The sequence below is a fragment of the Microcaecilia unicolor genome, chromosome 1 (assembly GCF_901765095.1).
Source record: "Microcaecilia unicolor chromosome 1, aMicUni1.1, whole genome shotgun sequence".
Taxonomy (NCBI): Eukaryota; Metazoa; Chordata; class Amphibia; order Gymnophiona; family Siphonopidae; genus Microcaecilia; species Microcaecilia unicolor.
Window position 1 is genome coordinate 740,053,530 of NC_044031.1, and position 22,366 is coordinate 740,075,895.

At 43.8% G+C, this 22,366-nt stretch overlaps 1 protein-coding gene across 2 annotated transcripts in view; it reads left to right on the forward strand.

The window, feature by feature from the left end:
• Positions 1–21,654, forward strand: part of DET1 (DET1 partner of COP1 E3 ubiquitin ligase) — a 79,707-nt gene extending 58,053 nt beyond the window's left edge. The window contains exons 4-6 of one of the 2 annotated variants that reach the window (XR_003940343.1): positions 1,922–2,113; positions 20,010–20,613; positions 20,651–21,654. Coding sequence is in view for 1 of the 2 variants with exons in the window: in XM_030189705.1 (XP_030045565.1) it covers positions 1,922–2,113; positions 20,010–20,199 (382 nt within the window). In the remaining variant the exon portion in view is untranslated. Of the gene's footprint in view, positions 1–1,921; positions 2,114–20,009 lie in introns of both variants that reach the window. The other variant, XM_030189705.1, reaches the window with a different exon arrangement.
• Positions 21,655–22,366: the final 712 nt, after the last annotated feature.

The following is a 22,366-nucleotide window of genomic DNA, read 5'->3' on the forward strand; positions in this document are numbered from 1 at the left end:
TGTGGGTGGCGGTTTTCGTGCCCCGCCCTCGACGACATCGCATTTTGACGTGAGGGCGGAGCAGAGCTACAGTGTGGAAATCCGGAGTTTGTGGCCCGAGTAGATCGTTGGAGGTGAGAATGTGCTCCGCCCTCAACGTCATAACATTTGACGCGAGGGCGGGGCCCAGAGACTGTGATTTTCGCGGCTTCAGAGCTTCGAACGTATGAACCTTGGCTTCAGTGACATCAGCAGACAATAGAACGTTGAGGGTGAGTTTTATATATATAGATGTCAAGTGTGGGCTCATTTTACAGAGAGACATGAGTTACTCCTGAGGGAATTCTGCGCTACTGCACAATGCAGAATTCCCCACCTTTGCAGATTGCCACCCTCCTTCCCTGCACACTCAGTGCTCTAGCTAGGCAAGAGGAAGATCTTCACAGCCACACATCAGGCTGCTTCCTCCTCTGCTTGGTCCTTGGTGATTTTTTTTTTTTTTTTAATCTGTGCAGCTTTACAGAGGCCTGCAAAGCTCATAGGAACTGCTGGGTCTGGGATGGCAGACGAGCAGGAAGCAGCCCGACGTGCAGCTGTCAATTCCTCCTCTTTTTGTGCCAGAGTGGTGAGGGTGCAGGGATGAAGTGGGGGACCTGGAATAAAGCATAGATGGAGGGGGAACTGAAAAAAAAAGGTGAACAGTGTATATGTGCAGGGAGGGGTTTGGGAAAAAAGGTGGATGGAGTGGGGGGGGGGGGCTGGAAAAAAGGTGGATGAAATGTGGTGGGGTAGAAAAAGTAGATGAGGTGTATGTGTATGCCATGGAAATGGGGTGAGATCTACAGGAAGGTGCATGGGAAACTGCTGTAGTGGTGATGAGGGAGGTATTTCATGCCTGGGGGGAGATGCTAGCCCTTATAATTTGGGAATTATGCACATGAAAATTACAAGTAAAGTGGACAGAAGATACCAAACTTTTCAGCTTTTATGCATAGATTTCCCCCAGGAATAATGAATAAACTGGAACAAAAAAAAAAGAGAGACTCCAATAGGACAGCAATTGTTGGCATATTAGGATTAAGTAATGCTTTGGGTTTCCTATCTGTTTGCTTTTCGGAATATCCACCCATGACTATTCATATGTCATATTTGAGTACATTTAATTTAATTTGGAAGCACATTGGCCGCTTTAGCAGGCAAGGGTTCAAGGTGGATTAAATCTGAGCAAACGTAAAATTAGGACCAGTGGAACAAATGTACAATAAAAAAAATACAATATAATTAATGGGCTAAACAACAAAATCATTAATTGTAAATCTATGGAATCAGTTCAGATAAACAGATCATTTTTGTTCTGATAATCTAAAGCCTAAGTTTAGTGAAAGATCTGTAGTAAATTAAATGATATGAATACATAGTAGCATAGTAGATAGTAAAGACCTGTATGATCCATCCGGTCTGCCCAACAAGGTAAACTCGTAGTATAAGGTATGATACATATACTTGATCTTGGTTTGTCATCGCCATCTTCAGGGCACAGACCGTGGAAGTCTGTAAAGCACTGACCTTGTTCTCCAGTTACAGAAGGGCACAGACCATAGAAGTCTGCCCAGCACTGGCTTTGCTTCCCAATTATTGATGTTGCCCTCTAATCACCGCTAAGCTTGTTTGGTTCTATGCCTTCTATACATAAAGGAATCCTGTTCAGAAGGAATGGATCCTCAGGAGCTTAACCGAGATTGGATAGCAGAGCCGGTAGTGGGAGGCGGGGCTGGAGGTTGGGAGGCGGGGATAGTGCGGGGCAGACTTATACGGTCTGTGCCAGAGCCAGTGGTGGGAGGCGGGACTGGAGGTTGGGAGGCAGGGAATAGTGCTGGGCAGACTTCATTGGTAGGTAATTTACTCGTTTATGTAACAGAACGTTTTTTCTGCTTGGCTTTAGATTTAAAGACACTATTGTGAATGCAAAGTATGGTGGTCATACTGAGGCTGTGAGGAGACTCCTAGGCCAGCTACCAATCAGTGCACAGTCATACAGTGGCAGTCCTTACCTTGACCTCTCTCTCTTCAGCTATGATGACAAGTGGGTGTCAGTTATGGAGAGACCCAAAACATGTGGAGATCATCCAATAAGGTATGAAGAATAGTCAATGAATCACAGATGTGGAAATGGAGAAATATTTGCATTTCCTGTGTTTTTGATCCATTAAGTGGAAGCATTCCTTTCTTTTTCTTTCCAACCCAGTGGTTCTTCAGAAGGAAGTTAATGTCAAGAATGTCTTTTCCATTGACAAGCAGGATTGAGGCGGGTATTCATGTAGTTGATGGAACAGCTCTCCTAGAGCTCAGATCTAAGTGTACACATTTTCAACATGTGCAACCCTTCCCTAAGCACATTTGTTTTTTCCTGTCTGTTAAATGGATGCAAAACACACTGGCATATTTTCAAAGCACTTAGCCTTCCAAAGTTCCATAGGTTTCTATGGAACTTTGGAAGGCTAAGTGCTTTGAAAATATGCCTCAAAGTGTACTAATTTGTACAAGAGGTTTCCTTTAATGCAGTGATTCTCTACCAAGCCAGTCAGGTTTTCAGGATACCCACAGCAAATATGCATGAAATAAATTTGGATGCACTATCTCCATTGTATGCCAATCTTCATGCCCCTCACCGTCGAAACAGTCACCCAGGCGATCAAAAGGTTCTCCAGCACCCGCTGCAAACTGGATACCTGCCCCAGCTACCTGCTAAAATCTGCCCCTGATCGCTTCCTAACAGACCTCACATCCCACCTAAGCTACATGCTCCAACATGGTCTTTTTCCTGAGGAATACAGCAACATCCTACTCACTCCAATCCCAAAAGACACTAAGAAAAAATCAACCGAACTCACCAACTACTGACCAGTCGCATCTATCCCACTGACTGTCAAACTGATGGAGAGCATGGTAACTAAACAGATTACTGACTACATGGACAAGTTCTCAATACTACATCAGTCACAATCGGGATTTTGCCCCCTCCATAGTACCAAAACTGTGCTAATCACTCTCCTGGCCAAATTCAAACAGGAAATAGCCATAGGTAAAAATATAGTTCTCCTCCAATTTGATATGTCGATTCGACATGATTAACCACAACATACTACTAAGACTCTTAGACTACTTCGGTATTGGTGGAAACTTACTTACTGGATCAAGGATTTCCTAACCACCAGAACATACCAAGTGAAATCAATCTTAAACATATCCCCACCTTGGAAAGCAGACTGTGGAGTACCTCAAGGATCACCACTATTGCCAGTACTTTTCAACATAATGATGATCCCACTGGCCAAGTCCTTATCAAAGCAAGGTCTCAACCCGTTCATCTAAGCAGACAATATCACAATATACATTCCCTTTAGACATGATCTAACCGAAATTGCCAACGAAATCAAACTCAGTCTGAACACCATGGACTCAGGCAAACTCTTTTCAGCTGAAACTTAACACCAAGAAAACACACTGCCTTATCCTCTCATCTCAACACAATATGTACAAACCCACAACCTTAATCACCCCTGAAAACTCCCTCCTTATCTCAGACAATACTCGGTGCCACTATCGACTGCAACCTCACACTCGAGAGCCAAGTGAACTCCACAACAAAGAAGATGTTCTATTCATTGTGGAAACTTAAACGCTTAAAACCTGTCTTCCCGAGGGAAATATTTCGCAACCTAATACAATCAATGGTACTAAGCCATGTAGATTACTGCAACGGAATCTATGTGGGATTCAAGGAACAACTATAAAGAAACTCCAGACAGCTCAAAACACAGCAGCCAGGCTGATTTTTGGTAAATCGTGATTCGAAAATGCCAAACCTCTCCGAGAAAAACTGCACTGGCTCCCAATCAAAGAACGCATCACCTTCAAAATCTGCACACTGGTCCACAATTTTCTACGGCCAAGTCCCAGGATACATGACAAACTTCATAGACCTACCAATCAGAAACAATATCAGAACATCCCTAACATACCTAAACCTCCATTACCCAAACTGCATAGGACTGAAATACAAAGCAACCTATGCATCCAGCTTCTCCTACGTAAGCACGCAACTATGGAACACACTGCCAAAAGCTGTGAAAACAACCTATGACCACCTAAACTTCAGGAAATTACTAAAAACCAACCTGTTCAAAAAGGCATATCTCACTGACCCAACATAAACACCTACACCCCGCAACACAGCAAATCTAAGCTCGAAATGGACACTTCATAAACTTCCTCTCCTCGACCCCCACTGTAACTGCAACACAGGAAAACTAAAGCTTGAAATGGACACTTTACAACCTTTCCTCTCTTCGACCCCATTGTACCGAAACGTGTACCTTATCCGACCACAATATCACATTGTAACTGTTTCTACCGGATTGGCGAATGTGAGCCACATTGAGCCTGCAAATAGGTGGGAAAGTGTGGGATACAAATGCAACAAATAAATAAATCTATCTCATGCATATTCATTGTGCATATCCCGAAAGCCTGACTGGCTGGTTGCGAACCCCTGCATTAATGGAATTGAACCAAATTTGGCTTGCTGGAAAAACAGGGAAAATAAAAATTAAGTTTTAAAATGGGCCAGTCTGGATCAGGGGTTCCAGAGAAATAAAGTGCCCCAATACGTTTCTGTAGATGAGGCTATTACTATAGCTTCCTTGTTATTTGAGGCCATACCATCCTGAACGAGTGGATGTTATCCCTCATACCAGCAGATGGAGGTACAAAAAAACTGATCTTTTCCAGTGAACACACCTTTATGAGGGGCTGGTGCTCGATGGAAATCTCCAGTGTTTTCTCTACCTCAAGCAAATGGTAGGTTGTTCAGGCTGGTGCTCCTGGCCTCTGGCCTAGCTCCCTGCTTTGCAGGCAGAGGCTGCACAGTGTGGTAGAGCCTAACGGCCACTCCCAGGTTTTCAATTCTGAGGCCTGGTTCTGGTAGAGAGTGGAGCACATCTTCCTTACCCCCAGTTGTGCTTCTTGGTGATCACTGGGCAAGGTATTGACTCAGCCCTTTGGGGCCCTGCCTGAAAGGTGAGGGTCTCCCCAACCCCTTGTTGCCCGTATACCCTGTTTGGAATAAAGCTAATTGAGATACAAAAAAGTGTGCTTTGCAGCTTAAAAAACAAAAAAAAAACCACAGAGCATAGGTGAGCCAGGAGGACAGCAGAGACACCACATAGCTGGGCATGCCTGCTGGGAGATACTGTGCTATCTACAAGAGCCAGCATCTGAGCGCAGCTGCCAGCTCTATCTGCTTCTCCTTCGACAGTCTGGGGTGGGGGGGGGGGGGGGGGGGGGGGGGCGGGGTTGGAGGTCATTGAAGCTGCTAGTACTTGGCTAGGATGGTTCCAGTTGGATTGACACTCAACAGCCTAGGCTTCAGAAGCAGGGCTCCTTTTGTGGCCCCAAAAGGTCTGGAGATTCAGGTTCCTCTGATGGGCCTGGAAGTTCCAGGCCTACCCAATAAGGGTGTGCCAGACCCCTCAGTGGTTCCGGTAGGGAGCAGCTCTCATTACTTCAGATTAGTGGGTTCTAGAGATGATAGCTTCAGGGCAAGGTAATGCCCTGGAGCTGTCTCGCCTCTTCCCAGACACCTTCATGGTATCCCCCTGTGGCTTGGAGCTAAAGCATCAGTCTGTCGCTTCACTATGCTGCATCGTCTCAAGCTGGGAGTGGTGGAGCCCATCCCAGCACTACTACTGCTTTCGACTCCTAACCATGACTCTCTTACTCAACACCCTCACTTATCACCCCTACCACTGCAATTTCCCCACCCCTAGCTGTCTGTTCGTCTATCCAATTTAGATTGTAAGCTCTGTTGAGCAGGGACTGTCTTTTCATGTTAATTTGTACAGCGCTGCGTAAGTCTAGTAGCAGTATAGAAATGTTTAATAGTAGTAGTAGTAGGATTGGTGCTAGGAATGTTATTCTGTTTATTTTGTGGTCTCAAAGAAGGGAGGCTTTTTTTTTTTGTCCCATCCTGGACCTCGAAAGGGGTGATTGTCTCCTAGTGAAGCATTTCCACATGTATACTCTCTGCTCTGTGATTGCCTTAGTGTGTCTGGGTGAGTTTTGACTTCCTTGGACCTCTCAGAGGCCTATCTGTCCATCCCCATCATGGAACATCACAAATGGTAGCTCTGCTTCTGTGTGCTGGAGTGCCATTATCGGTTTCTGACCCTTCCATTTGGGCTGACCACAGCTCCCCACGCCTTTTCCAAGGTGATAGTGGTAGTGGTGATGGCGGTGGTAGTGCATTTGAGGCACCTAAGAATTTGGGTTCATTCTTATCTGGACAGTTGGCTGATCCAAGCCGACTTGGAGTCGGTGACCAGCTTGATGACCTCTCAGGTCATTTCCCTCCTAGAGAGTCTGGGCTGGGTGGTGAATTGGATTAAGAGTTATGTTCTTCCTACCCAAGTCCTAAAATACCTGGGAGTCTGATTCGACATGGCCCAGGTGATGGTTTCCCTCCCAAAGGACGGGCGGCCAGACTTTGAGGCCCAGAAGCTTAGGTTGTGTGAGCTATCAGTTCCCAGGGTGTGGGATTATCTGTAGCTCTTGGACTTTATGGCAATGATTTTGGAAGTGGTGCCTTTGACCTGAGCACATATGTGGCCCCCGCAGTTTGCCCTCTTGTCCAGCTAGGCCCTGGTCTCTCAAGACTTTGATCACTGGTTACTGCTCCTGGCCAAGACCATGGACAGTCCCGGCCATCTCCTTTGATGGACCTTGCTAGAATCACTAGAGTGGGTGGTGGTCACCATCATTGTGAGACTCCTCAGGTGGGAACCCAACTGCCTGGGTTTGATGGCGCAGGGGACTTGGTCCCCTATGGAAGATTCCTGGTCAATCAACCACCTGGAGATTTGGCATTGTTGGAGTTCCTCTTTCTAGTCTGGGGGAAGGTGGTCCAAGTTATGGTGGACAGTTCCGTGGTGATAGCATATATCAACAAGCAAGGCAATAAAAGGAGCAGACAATGGCATTGGAAGAAATAATCATCTGCCATTGGGCAGAAGTGCATCTGCAGGCCCTCTCAGTGGTCCATATCATGAGCAAGGCCAATGTCCAGGTGGACTTCCTCAGCTTCTGTCTCTTAGATCCAGGGGAGTGGGAGTTGGGGCTAGTGGGGTGCACCAGTGTTCAACCTGATGTTTACAAGGTTCAGTGCCAAGGTGAGGTAGTTCTTCAGCTGCAAGAGGAAACAGGCCTCACAGAGGATAGATTCCTTCATACAGCCATGTCCTATGGAGGAGCCTCTTTATATCTTTCTGCTGTGGCCTCTAATAGGCTGGCTATTGTGCAGGATTGCACAGCATCCTCATCTTGTACACCTGATGGCTCCGGATTGGCCTCACAGGCCATGGTATGTGGATCTTGTGCATATGTTGGTGGCTGATCAGCTCCCTCTGCCCAGAGGTCACGGTCTCCTCAGATAGGCCAGGATGATCTGGATCCCTTCTGGCTTATGGTTTGGCCCTTGAGAGGTGGCACTTAGTGAGTCAGGAGTTCTGCTCGCTGTTATTTCTGCTTTGCTTAAGTCTTCCATTTCCCTGGCCTGTTTATGGGTATGGAAGGTTTTGAGGGCTTGTGTGCTGGACAGTTTGTAAATCCCTGGAAAATGAAGGGCTTCTTACAGCAGGGTCTGGACCAGGGCCTAGAACTGAACTCTTTCAGAGTTCAGGTGTCTTCTCTCTCCAGTTTTCGAGGCAAGGTTATGGGCCTCTCTCTGGCTGCAGATGGGGATGTGGCCCGGTTTTTGAAAGGGATCATACACATGCATTCCCCAGTGCAGCCCTCCTTTTCCTCAGTAAATTTGGTCTACTACTACTAGTTAGCATTTCTGTAGCGCTACAAGGCGTACGCAGCGCTGCACAAACATAGAAGAAAGACAGTTCCTGCTCAAAGAGCTTACAATCTAAGCTCACTGTGCTCTCCGGGGTCCCTTTTGAATCATTGATGTTGGCTTTGATTAAGAACCTCACTTTGTAGACGGTTTTCCTTGTTGCGATTACCTTGGGTAGAGGGCAGGTTGTATCTCTTTCACCATAAATGAGCTTGCATCACTTCAGTGTTCAGCCAGATGGTTACAAGCTTCAGTGCCAAGTTGGGGTGGTTCTTCAGTTGCAAGAGGAAACAGGCTTCACAGAGGATAGATGCCTTCGTACAGCTAGGGCCTATGGAGGAGCCTCTGTATTTCTTTCTGCTGTGGCCTTTAATAGGATTTTGTGCAAGATTGCACGGCATCCTTATCTTGTACACCTGGTTTCCTGAGTTTTGGAGCTGCAGGCTCTATCTAGTCAGGAACTGTATCTTTCTTTTTTTGAAGATTTGGTGTACATTCACACACTTCCTTCCTTCTTCCTAAAGTGGTTTCTCCATTCCATGTGATTGAGGAGGTGTAAGGCCTCCATTGTGAGATAAATCAAGGCGGTCACTGAGGCTGCCTCCTGGGTTCGGGGTACACTGAACTCAGGTGCAGGCGACCTCCTGGGCAAAGGCCCGGCGGTCTCTCTGAATGATATTTGCAGGGCGTTGATGTGCTTGTCGCTCCATTTCTGAAATATTACTGGTTGGACATGCTGGCCAGGGCCTGCTCAGACTTTAGGCGAGTTGTCATATGGAGGGCTTTGTCTTCCCCCACACAGTGAACCTGCTTCAGTACATCCGATTCATTCAGGTTGGTAAGACCCCAGACGGCAAAGAAGGAGAAATTGTATCTTATCTGATCATTTCTTTTCCTTTACCATACCATCCTGAGACCCTCTCTCAGAAGACTAAGGCCTTTTTAAACTTTTTTGCCAAAAATGGATGTGCTGCAAAATAAAAATTGGCACGTGTCCATTTTGGGTCTGAGACCTTACCGCCATCCATTGACTTAGCGGTAAGGTCTTACATGGAAACCATGCAGTAATCGTCTATGCGCGTGGAATGATGATTACTGCCCAGTTTCCGCCGCGTACAGGAAAATAAAAATTATTTTCCGGTGCGTGTCGCGGACACGCGTAAAAAACAAAATTACCACCCGGCCACCAACTCAAAATTGACTCGTATAGGACACGTGTACATGCCTACGCGGCTTAGTAAAAGGGCCCTAATAGTTCAGGCACTTTTGTTGTCAAAGTTGGATTACTGCAACATCACATATTTGGGTTGTTCAGACAATACAAAAGAAGTTACAAGCAATACAGAATACTGTCATTCGCTTAGCATTTCACTAAGGGTTCCTTTTACTAAAGGGAAGTAGGGTTACTTCTTGGATAGTGTGTGGGAAAGCAGCACTATTGCCGTGGCTGTGCAGTGCGTGAATAGCGCATGAGCCCTTACCGCCTGCTAAATAGGAGGCGGTAAGGGTCTCAGGCAGTAAATGGCTGTGCACCAATGTTTTTATTAGCACATGGCCAATTACTGCCTCCATTGAAAACAAGTATTTTTACAACTGTGGTAAAAAGTGGCTGGAGCTCACAGAAAACCCACGCTGCAAAAAGTGTGGCTTAGTAAAAGGACCCCTAAATTTGATAGGTTGCTCACATATTGAATCATACTGGCTTACTATAGAGGCCAGAACAATGTGTTGCCTAATATTTAAGATCATTCATGGTATAGTTCCTCTTTATATGAATGACTTGATTCATATTACAGGTCAAAAATCAAAACAATCTTCTAGAAATCAACTAAAGTTGATTTTTCCAAGTCCGAGAGGTATGAAATCATGAAACATTTTTGTCTCTTCTTTTTCATATTTGGCAGTAAATACATGGAATTCATTATCTATAAAAATAACTTTGGAATCAGATTATGTTCTTTTTAAGAAAGACTTAAATACAGCTTTATTTTGAAATATGCATCTAAAATATTGTTGCTTTTTCTGCTTGATGACTTGATAAATCTGTAATAACGTTGTAGTTACAGGGTAACTGACCTCGTCTCTGATTGTAATCCACGTTGAACTTGTAATAGGTACATGCAGAATATAAGTAGATGTTTTATTATTATTTCCATTAAATATACAAGCATTTCTCTTTGTTCATTTAATATAAGAACATGTGAGTTTCTCTGCTACAAGAGGACTCAGAATGAGGTACAGAGTAATTAACTGGTATAACTGCCGAACATCAATAGGGATAAAATTGAATCAAAGGTAAGGAGAGGTTGACAATGATCAAAGCCATGCATCAGTAATACAGCCAGAGTTAAGGTATAAGAGGAAAATAACAACAGCAATTGTTTATCAGGCTTCCAAAGATTAGCCCAGCAACAGAAGTGGTTTGATATCACTCTTTTAAACATGTGTGATGAGAGATAAGCTTGCTTTTTAGTAGCTTTCTTCAGTCTGTCAACTGTATTATATAATACTAGTAAACAAAGGCCCGTTTCTGAGAGCAATGAAACGGGCGCTAGCAAGGGTTTCATGGCTGCATGGCTCGTCGCGGTTTTACCTGGTTGGTGGCGTGCACCGCTGCTGTTTCCGTTGTAGCTCTGTGTGGGTGGCGGTTTTCGTGCCCCGCCCTCGACGCCGTCGCGTTTTGACGCGAGGGCGGAGCAGAGCTACAGTGTGAAAATCCGGAGTTTGTGGCCTGAGTAAGAACGTTGGAGGTGAGAATGTGCTCCGCCCTCAACATCATAACGTTTGACGCGAGGGCGGGGCCCAGAGACTGTGATTTTCGCGGCTTCAGAGCTTCGAACATACGAACCTTGGCTTCAGTGACGTCAGCAGACAATAGAACGTTGAGGGTGAGTTTTATATATATAGATGTTAGAGAAATATCTAGCAGATACTCTGAAATTCTCATCAGATCCCCTCTTACCCATTACTATGTTCCCAAATCTAGTAATCCAAAAACTCCTGCAACAAGGATTGTGGACATTCTGCACCCAGTGGGCTACTTGAACATGGCTGCCTTACTGGAGCCTCCTCACAGAGATCTTGTTAGTATGACAAGTGATTGTAATGTTGGCAATAGGTGATGACAGAGGCCTTGTATTGTAGACCTTTTTATTCTTTCCATCCTAAAGGAAGTTGGAAAGAGTTAACAGGGGTCCAGAATGTGCGTGTGTCTGGTCGTCTCTCTGGGGTTAAAAGAATGGAATGGACATGGCTATTGTTACATGCTGGGGTCCAGGACCGAAATTTAAAAGGGAACCCCAAAGCCCATCAGTAGGCTGCATTTTCTTCAGATTTAGGCAGGTATGGAGACCCAGGGTAACTACACTGCTTTCACCCCCCCCCCCCCCCCCCAAACACCGGTACTTGGAATGGATTGAAACTTAGCATGAGGAAAAAACTGCTAAAAGACACAACGAGTTCAAAAGTAGGCCAAATTGGACCAGGGGTTCCAAAGATATAAGCCCCCTCCCTTTCGTTAAGAAAAATGGACCACTGTATTTCCATGACAGAAACATGTCTTGACCTTGCAACCTGGGCAACCCGTTATAAAATTCCTCTTATTGTTATGGCACTGTATGTAAGTGGACCAAATATTTGCCATCACAATGGATTGTTTATAAGGTTTAATATAATGACCCCCTAGAGTTTTGCAGAACCAGAGGAAGATAGTGTTAAGGAGAAGCAGTAGTTTATCCCCTGTCCCCTGTAAAACTCTTTTATGAGAGGAATTTTCTTTGGCCGTTCATCTCAGAAATTTTCCCTGAAGGTACTGACTGATGATGCTGAAGAAGAGGTCATGGAATTTGGCTGCCTTTAGGGGCCCTTTCACAAAGGCGTGGGAGGGCAAATGCGCGGGTAGCATGCTCCCAGTCGGTACTACCGCTGGGGTAGTACGTGTGCCCAGCAGTAATTCTGAGTTTGGCGTGCGCCGAATCTCACGGTAGTTTGGGGGGCATTCTTGGCGGTAACCGGCAGCGTGCCCATGAGTCCAGCACCTCCCTCCCTTCCCTTGCCTCCAGCCCTGCCTTGCGGGTCCATCAGCCCCCTCCCTTCCCTATAGCAAATCCCTTTTTCCCTCTTTGCGGGTCGAGCAGTCCCCTCCAGCATCCTTCCCACAGGTCCGGCATTTTGTCTTCCTCCCCCCCCCCCCCCCCCCCCCCACCACAGTAGCTGTTATGGAGCTGAAGACGATCTCCACAGGCCTGCCTGGCAGAGGGAAGGCCCCGGAGCAGACCTGTGGAGATTGCTATCGGATGCATAAGGTAGAACTACAAGGGGGGAGCGAGGGAGGAAAGCAGGCAGACAGAGATGTAGGACCCGCGGGAACGGTAATTGTGGTTTTTTGTGTTTTGTTTTACCACGTCGCAGGCACGGTTTACCACAGGTCCCCATCCCCATTCACTACCTTATTTACTAATATGTGTTAACCAGTTACCCCGTCATTCTATAAGAGGTGCCTAAATTTTAAGTGCCTGATGTGCACTTTAAGGGAGGCATTCAAAGGGGAAGGTACGGATGGAGCATTCAAGTCAGGAAGTTTCGGTACTCCATAAAGGTATTTTCTAACCATTTTATTTGCTGAGGGGTGCTGGTTTATAGTTCTAGTTGCCTGCTTGTTCCTAAGGAATCACAATTTGAAGAACTTTAAATCCTGGATTGTGATCTCATCAGTTTTTTTGGATAACGTATTGACTAATCTTTTCAGACTCCTGAAGCACAACTTATGTCGAGTCTAGCTCCACCTACAGTAAACGATTTTGCAACACGTCTAGCACAGAGGGTGTGTTACTTGTGTTTCCTCTGCTGTTTTGCTGTTCTGACCTGAGACTCTTGGAGAACTGTTCTCTTGTTTCTTTCTGCAAAGGTTGTTTTTCTGCAGAGGTTGAGCCAACATGCGTAGCTAACTTAAAGAATAATGTAAAGTATGTACATAACTGTTGCATTTAGGCACTAACTATGCATTTCATTCAAATGTACGTCTTAATTAAATTGCATTAACCTACATTAGTAAATGAGGCAGTAGGTTTAGTTGCCCTTGCTGACCACCCTAATACTCCTCGTAGGTCAGAACACCAACTGGAGGCTTTTGGTGATTTGGTCTCTGAGAAACCATGGAAGAAGAGTTAAAGGGAAGTGTAATAGGTTGTAGCACACTGAACTGGAGCATCACGATACCTGATACTACTACTACTACTACTACTACTTAACATTTCTAGAGCGCTACTAGGGTTACGCGGAGGTTACGGGTAGGAACATAGAGGGAGATGAGGGTAGAGAGGTAGGGAGGGGCTGCAGATCGAGTGCATTTGTAGGTTAGTAGGAGAAGCTTGAACTGTATGCGGTGTCTGATCAGAAGCCAGTGAAGTGACTTGCGGAGAGGGGTGATGTGAGTATATCGGTCAAAGCGGAAGGTACTCATCTACACTTGTATTGGACACTTTCAAAAATGAGCACAGGAAAAGTTTTCAATTTTTATCTTTTCTCCTTCCTTCTGACATGAGACAATTGTCATTTCTGACCTGGCCAGATGACGCTGTTTTTTTTTTCAGTCCTTACAATGCAGCGGAGGAGTGGCCTAGTGGTTAGGGTGGTGGACTTTGGTCCTGGGGAACTGAGGAACTGAGTTCGATTCCCGGCACAGGCAGCTCCTTGTGACTCTGGGCAAGTCACTTAACCCTCCATTGCCTGCCGCATAGAGCCTGCCATGAGTGGGAAAGTGCGGGGTACAAATGTAACAAAAAAGAAATAAATTATTCTTTTAAAAAACCTGGATAAAAAATCTCTCTCAACAAAATTGTGTATTTTTGCCAGGTGTAGCTTCAAAAAAACCATGTAATAGTAGTACATTGCATGTTTCCTTTAATGAAAAGCAAAACGTTATGTGATGTGATTTGAAATCCCATTTAAGGAACGCTTGTTCTGATGTATTTACATTTTCCAGAATAAAATGTATTCCTTTGTTACCTTAAAAGACATCTTTTTCTTGACAAAAGGCAGTACAACGGTAATTGTTTGGAAAAGGAGAGATGGCTTTTGTAGGCACACTAAACTGCTTCGATTGCCCTGACCAAGCTTTGAGATTAAGAGGATCAGCTAAAGTAAAATACGAGAGTCTACGAGAAGAAAACAGGATTTTACAGCCATTTGGCAGCTGCACTTTTCCAGTATGTGGCACGCTCGCTCTGTTTTTTTAAAGGGAAAAGAGATTAGTAGTAAAGAGGATAACTGATTTGAAAACACATTTTAAGGAATAAAAGAGCACAGGGAAAATCTCTCTCATTATGAATTGAAATGCTATGGAAATTTGAAAGGCTCTCTTCTGTCTCACTGTTTTGTTGACAAAAGTCGTGCATTTCGTTCCGTCTTAATTTATCTGAGGAATGAGAGTCCATGGAAACAGCATTGAAAATGGCCTCTGATTTCTGAGCAGTTTTTAAACGGATTAAAAAAAAAACAGCAACCTGGCATTACCTAAAATTGCAGAGAATTTGTCTTGCATATGGTAAATTACCTTGAATTGGAAATGTATTTGCAGAGTGCTGGCCATGACTTAAAAAAATATGTCTGTGTTCTTACTTTTTTTTTGTAAGAGGAATTAGTTTAGACAGAATACCGCAAGAAATGAAGTTGCTCTTGCTGCATTACCTATTTTGTGTTAGGTTTCTAATCTGTAGGGCTGTAGTACCGAATAAAAATAATTGAGCTATGCTAAACATATCCTCGGCCGTAATTGACACTCCGGGTAGAACATTGAACATCCTGAGAGAAGCAAACAGATTATTTGAGCAAAATGAGGAGCCTGGGCATTGAAATAAAAGGTCTAAAAGACAAATTTACAAAGGCTAAGAAAAGAAATGAAAGATAAATGGGAATGAAGTCTTCTGTAGACCATGATGTTGCAAAAACTGCTTTCTTTTTTTCTCTTTTATTTAGTGACTAGTATAAAAGCCCCGTTTCTGATGCAAATGAAACGGGGGCTAGCAATGTTTTCTTCTGTGTGCATGTGGGAGTGTGTGTGTCCCTGCCCTCTGGCCTCTCTCCCCTCCCCCCTCTGAGTCCTTCACTGTTACAGAGCCAGCGATTTCCTTCACTGACTGTGTTACAGAGAGGGCAGGGCAGACACTCATAGGGAAACCGGATATCTCACCCCCTTCACACTTCCGGCTGGAGGCTTCATAGAACGTTGGTGTTGCTTTTTATATAGAGAGATCTGTACTATGTTCTATTGTATACTAGTAAAAAAAAAGCCCCGTTTCTGATGCAAATGAAACGGGGGCTAGCAATGTTTTCTTCTGTGTGCATGTGGGAGTGTGTGTGTCCGTGCCCTCTGGCCTCTCTCCCCTCCCCCCTCTGAGTCCTTCACTGTTACAGAGCCAGCGATTTGATTTCGTGCTCTGCTGTTTGCCTTCACTGACTGTGTTACAGAGAGGGCGGGGCAGACACTCATAGGGAAACCGGATATCTCGCCCCCTTCACACTTCCGGCTGGAGGCTTCATAGAACGTTGGTGTTGCTTTTTATATAGAGAGATCTGTACTATGTTCTATTGTATACTAGTAAAAAAAAAGCCCCGTTTCTGATGCAAATGAAACGGGGGCTAGCAATGTTTTCTTCTGTGTGCATGTGGGAGTGTGTGTGTCCCTGCCCTCTGGCCTCTCTCCCCCTCCCCCCTCTGAGTCCTTCACTGTTACAGAGCCAGCGATTTGATTTCGTGCTCTGCTGTTTTCCTTCACTGACTGTGTTACAGAGAGGGCAGGGCAGACACTCATAGGGAAACCGGATATCTCGCCCCCTTCACACTTCCGGCTGGAGGCTTCATAGAACGTTGGTTTTGCCTTTTATATAGAGAGATTTGGATCGGAGATTTAAATCTTCACCTTTTCTAAATCAGAATTTAAGGCGAGTTACAAGTTTAGATATACAAGTTGTGCAATATTAGGCAGTGATTTTGGAGACATTGAGGTTACTAGGTGATAGATGCGTGGTCGAGCATGTTTCTTTTCTCTCTGATGAAGATTAACACACAGAAGGGTTGAACTAGCACAAACCTGCAACTTCCGAGCTATAACATCACTCAGGTCTTAAAACTATGTTCATGATCATCTGCATAAAATAATTTGGTCCCCTTAAAACATGGGATTGTGTAGGGTACACAGCTAGTCACATAAGATTTCAGTTTTTTTTTTTTTTTGCAGTGGAAGAAGAAATCTCAAGTGTCATAGGCTTTTTGATTCAACAGCATCTTGTGTTGAGAAAAGTGGAAGTTGGGACAACTCAGAAATCCCATTATACCACAGGGTTTTGGTTTCTCAGTTACTAATTGTAGGTTATTGCAAAATCATGCTTTACTAGAAACATGTTCCTAAATTTGCACACTGGTAAATACACACACTCAAAATTTCTCTTATTAAAAGGGTGTTTATCCCTTTTAAAATCTGACATTAAAACTTAAGATTTGGAGAAACTATTCTGTAAACTCTTTCTTTTTTTTTTCTTTTTTAACACCATTAAGGGGAGATTCTTCATCAAAGTTCTTTGAGGTATACGCTGAATTTCCTATGATCATATATGATTCTATTAGATTGCTTGATATTTTTCTCTTCCCTAACCTCTTTATTGTTGTATTTTGTTTTTACTTTATATGGATTATCTAATTATTTTCATGTAGATCTGCTGTTCTGTACCTAGACTGAGTATTTTTATAATTTACAATGCTATATGTTATATATTCTGCATTCTTTTGATGATTTAGAAAATAATGTAGTTAAATTAACTTCTAAACGGGGTACTCTAGGAGACAGGATATGGGCAGAATTTCTTCTAGTGACGATTAAAGATATTCAAAACTCACTGAAGCTATTGTCAGAATCACATTGTTTGTTAGACATTTGCCCTGCTTAATTTTTTAAATCTCCACCCCCTGATTTTGCTCTTTGGTTACTGACTTTAATGATTGAACTACTTGAGAAAGATTATTTCCCCAGCGACTAGGAGAAATTCTATTGACTTATTTTGAAGAATCAATCTGGTGAATTAAAGAACCAGAAAATCAGGAGAAAATCTGTACGTGCGTACAACAAAAGTTCAGGAGAGAATAGAGGATAAAACAAATTATTCATGTTTATTAAAAGCACTAGTGAAATCAGATCGATTTCCCCATGACTGATCGTCATTTGTTTCATTCTCTACTCTCTTGGACTTTTGAATTGAAAGAACCACCAAATTATAGGCCTGTTGCCAGTACCCTTTTTACAAAATTGGCACAACAACTAGTGGCACAACAACTAACACATTATTTAGAATCATATGTTCCTTAGCGTATGCAGCAGATGAATCCAAGAACTGGTGGGTTGTGTCCATCTACCAGCAGGTGGAGATAGATATTACAAAGCTGAAGGCAGTGATACCAGACGGCCAGCTCCTCCTTCACCTCAGTACATCTATATCTCCAGCAGGTGGTGGACGGCTCTTCAACAGCTTCTGGATTTGTCTGTTGGGGATACTCCTGGGGCCTGTGGGTCAGTTGAGTTTAGTGTTGTCTGGCTGGTGGTGTCGACTTTGGGGGCATACTCAGTCTTCTGGGTCTCTGCTTCATCCTTTTCCCCCTTGCCTCCTGGTCTTTAGAGCTCTAGCCTTCCTCACCAGTAAAAAAAAAAACCCCAAGAGAGCTGCTTTGCCTTCATTCGGTGTTAAAAAAAAACAAAAAACAGAAGATTTCTGGCAGGACCGGGCAGTACAGGGTTTTCCTGTCTTAGTGCTGTGCTTTCAGTATGTGTGCCAGTTAGGCAGCAGACTGCTGTGTCAGTGGGACTCAGTTTCTCCTCCGGAGAGACCTGCTGTTCGGTGAGTCCCTGCTTTTTCAGCACGGGGGTACTGTGCTTTAGTGTGGGCGACGCTGGCGTTTGAAAACTGTTCCCGCTGCGGGACACTCTGCAGCGGGACTGTGTAGTGGCGTATTCAAATTCTGGGGAGGGAAGCACTGAAGTTCCCCTTCCCCAAGCAGCCTTTTCCCGTGCTAAAATGGCAGGAATGCGCACCTTTTTGCCGGCACAGACCTCTCTTTTCTCCTGATATCGGCTCTGATCCTTTCACGCCCTGCGGCCTTCTCCGATGGCATAAGCACTGCCTGGCCAGCAATGTGTCCTGAAAGGCTAGAAGACGAACAGCACCAAAAGCAGGTCCAGGCGGGAGATCGGCTACACCGTCCCTTGTGTCATCCACTGACCCATAGATGGAGGCAAAGGGCTCTCCAGTCCGAGAGACTCGCATTTGTGACCACCACCATCGACTGTGGAGGTGCCAAGGCACCCCTTCCACAGGGAGGAATTGCGGAGCCACCAGTTCATGCGCAGCGGTACTGAGATCAGCCACAGAAGACACTGCTGACACTCCTGAAGGAGACTATTGTGTCAGGTTATTTGCTTGTGGGGAATCAGGCTCCTCAGGCCTTGCGGGCTCATTCTACGAGGTGTATTAGCAACATCCTGGGCAGAGACTACCTTATTGTCTCATTGCAGCAACATGGTATATACTGCATACTTTTGCCAAATATTACAGGGTGGATATTGCAGTATGCTCAAAAGCCAGTTTTGGGGCTTTGGTCCTCAGGGTGGCGGCACCAGGATCCCACCCACTCTAGAGATTGCTTTTATGCATCCCACAGGTTCAGGAATAGTGGGAAGTTACATAATGGAAGGATAAATTAGGTCTTAACATGATAATTTTCTTTGCATCAAATCATTCCCACTATTCCAGAGGCCCACCAGAGGTTTCTGAGGTATTTAGTTGGTGTGAAGTAATGGGCCAAATAACGACTCACCTTGCATGGTGCTTCTTGCATATCTCTTGTTCTCTACAAGTTGTACAGAGATGAGAAAGGATTATACATTTGTTAGTGTTTGGTTAACAAGTTGTATTTATTCTGAGTATTATCCTTACTGCTTGTCTACCTAAATACTGAGGAGCTGAACTGGATGCCAAGAGAGAGATGTCTCAGCTCAGTTTTCGGTTCTCTATTTCCACCTTCTGATTGATGGACACAACTATCCCACAGGTTCTGGAATTGTGGGAAAATTATTAGGTAAGACCTAATTTCTCCATGATGTTTGGTTCTCTTTGTTTCCGTCATTGGTGGTTCAGGTGTTTCAGGTGGCCGCTTTCCACCTCCGCTGCTGCCTAGTTCGGTAAGGTTTTTGCATTTTCCATATGACAGTAGGTTCTGTGTTACCTGCAGACTACTGCTACGGAGCAGAGGCACTATTATGGAGGACAACGCCAACCCAGGCAGCATGGATGGGGGACTGCTTCCACCCAGAATCCCTGAATCTCCACTAGTGATTCCTCGAGAGAGGACAGGAGTAGAGGTAGGGTATGGACATTGGCGAGGTGGAATTCTATTTCCAGGGAATTGGGGGGGGGGGGGCTTTTGATATGGTGTAAGGAGGGATTGAGAGGCGAGTATTATGTTGCTAGAGGGAGGGAAGGGGCAGCTAATGTAGAGGGTGAAATCAGATATAGGGAGAGGGCAGTTATAGAGCAGACATCGGGAATGGGGTGGGAGATCGGAACAATGGGAGGCGTGATCTGGAGAGGAATTGGAAGATATAGGGGATGTGTGCTGTCTGTTAGTAAAAGAACTTACTTAGCTAGAGAGGTAAAAGTGCACTGTAAACCTCACCAAAGTAGATCAAATAAAGAACAAGGTATATTAGAATTAATCTACTTTAAATTTTTTTACACACTGGAATGTATTTTATTTGGAAAAGCAATTTATTATAATCTATTGGAGTGTATTGGATGTGGAAAACATTGCTGCATTTTGATGGGACATTGACCTTTTAAGAGATTAACTATTGTATTATCTAGTATCTGCTTCAGAAAGAAAACATCCTGAATTTTATTCCATATTTACAGTATGAGTAACGGTGTAATGGCATAATATGACCTGGAAGTCAGAATCAATTTTTTTTTTTTTTTTTATTTTGGAGTGTTTTATTAAAGTAACAGATTTTACTGTAAGATATCATTATAGTCTGTAGAGTTAAAAAAAATAATGATTAGGACTGATTTCTTGTTGATTTGTTTTCCCCTAGATTTTATGCCCGAGATTCTGGCCTTCTGAAGTTTAAAATTCAAGCGGGTCTGCTGGGTCGCCCTATCAACCATGCTGTGCGGCGCTTGGTGGCATTTACCTTTCACCCCTTTGAGCCTTTTGCCATATCAGTGCAGCGGACCAATGCAGAATATGTTGTCAATTTCCACATGAGACACAGCTGCACATAGAATTAAAAAAAAAACAAGAATGCTGCCTTAAGTTTACACAGACGTTTAGACTAATACCAAATGAGAAAAGCCATACCATCAAACAAAAGCCAAATAAAAACTCACTTTTCAATTCATCTGGATATCAAAAATATGATCAAAATGATCCAAAAAGATTGGATCAGTCCTTCATATTTATAAATACCTAAGGGATGTTGGGTTTTTAATTGTTTGGCTCGTCTGTACTCAAAAGCCGTTAATGAGAAGGAATGGCATTCTGTTGGGATCATGCAGCTTGCTTCTGAAAAGGGATTCTACAGTTAATAAGAAAATGTCTTCTTGCTTCTTGAGAAGAAAAAAAAACCTGTATATCAGAAGACCAAATGAATTAGCAATAGTGGTTGCAGGAGGGGAGGGGAGACAGGAGGGGTTTATGTAGAGCCATGTGTTTAAATATACAGATCTAAATTAGACATTTCCTATATATTTTTCGGTTTCCAGGAATGAGAACTATTGCTTAGTTCACCATAACTCAACGAGCATAGTCTGAATATTTTTAAAGTCTGTATTTTAAATTGCAATGTTATTTATTTACCAAGGATAGTCCCCCATAGTAAACTGAACCACACAAACTGCAACCACTTACGCAATGCTAATCAATTTTGACAATCGGAATCAACCCATCCTATACCCACAGCGGAAGCAAAAGTAGAATGTTCTCGGCAACATTTGCCATTACTATATTAGCAGATTATGATGTGACAGGTGCTCGAGTGGTTCTATCATTTTAACCAAAAGGAAATGACTACATTTTCCTCATCTCATCAACTTGTGACCCTCCTACCAGATGCTCATTCTTGACCTCCACTTCAGATGTATGGCTGTTGAGAAATATTTGTTAAGACATGAAATGTAGTGCCCTGTTTACTAAGATGCACTGTAGGTGCGCTAGCATTTTTAGCGTGTGCTAAAAATGCTAGTGCACCTTAGTAAACAGAGCCCATGATCTTGGGTTAATGCCTTTTACTGAGCCTACGGTAAAATGGCTTTTTTTCTATTTTCTTCATTAATGGCCATGTGCTAATGTTGCCATTAGCATGCATCCATTTTTTAAAATTACCGCAGGATCACTTACCAACATCTGTTTTGTAGGTGGTAATGGTTCCTGCATTATCTGTGCACAAATGCCCACTTTCTGCCCCTAATGCTCCCTAATATAATGCTCCATTTTTTGTGTATTAGGCGTGCATTAGCTCCTAAAGCATTTTTGCAAAAGGGTCCCTTTATCATTCTGAAGCTTTGGTGTTCTCCCTTAGTTGAATAAGGGGCAAACCAATGTCCTTGTACTGCTGCTACAGACACATTTAATAACCCAATAAGGCTTTGGATTTAAATTTATAAGTACCCAGTTTGTAGCAATTTTTTAAAATTTGATACATATTCTGTATGAAAATATTGATAGTTTATATGCTCTGAATAAATTCTAAAGCATTATGAATCATGTTCATAGCCTTGTACCCTGTTGCATAAAAGGTTTTGTTTCAGTACTCTACAGTAGCATGTGACCACAACTGAACCAATAGAGTGGCTGGAGAAAATTGCTGGGATCATTTTCTGATTAATGTAATCTAATCTGGGATTTATATTCGTCTAAGTACTGTGAGGTACAAAGTGGATTACAAAAGTAGTAATACAACTGCAAGAGCCCGCAAATTAACTGGTAAGTAGTGGCCTAGTAGTTAGTTAGAGTGGTGGACTTTGGTCCTGGGGAACTCAGTTCAATTCCCACTTCTACATGGAATGTTGCTACTATTGGAGATTCTACATGGAATGTTGCTATTCCACTAGCAACATTCCATGTAGAAGGCTGCGCAGGCTTCTGTTTCTGTGAAGGACGTCAGACTCACAGAAGCAGAAGCCTGCGCGGCCACATTGGTGATCTGCAAGGGCCGACTTCTACATGGAATGTTGCTAGTGGAGGAGTATCCTAGTGGTTAGGGTGGTGGACTTTGGTCCTGGGGAACTGGGTTCGATTCCCACTGCAGGCACAGGCAGCTCCTTGTGACTCTGGGCAAGTCACATAACCCTCCATTGCCCCAGGTACAAATAAGTACCTGTATATAATATGTAAGCCGCATTGAACCTGCTATGAGTGGAAAAGCGCGGGGTACAAATGTAACCAAAATAA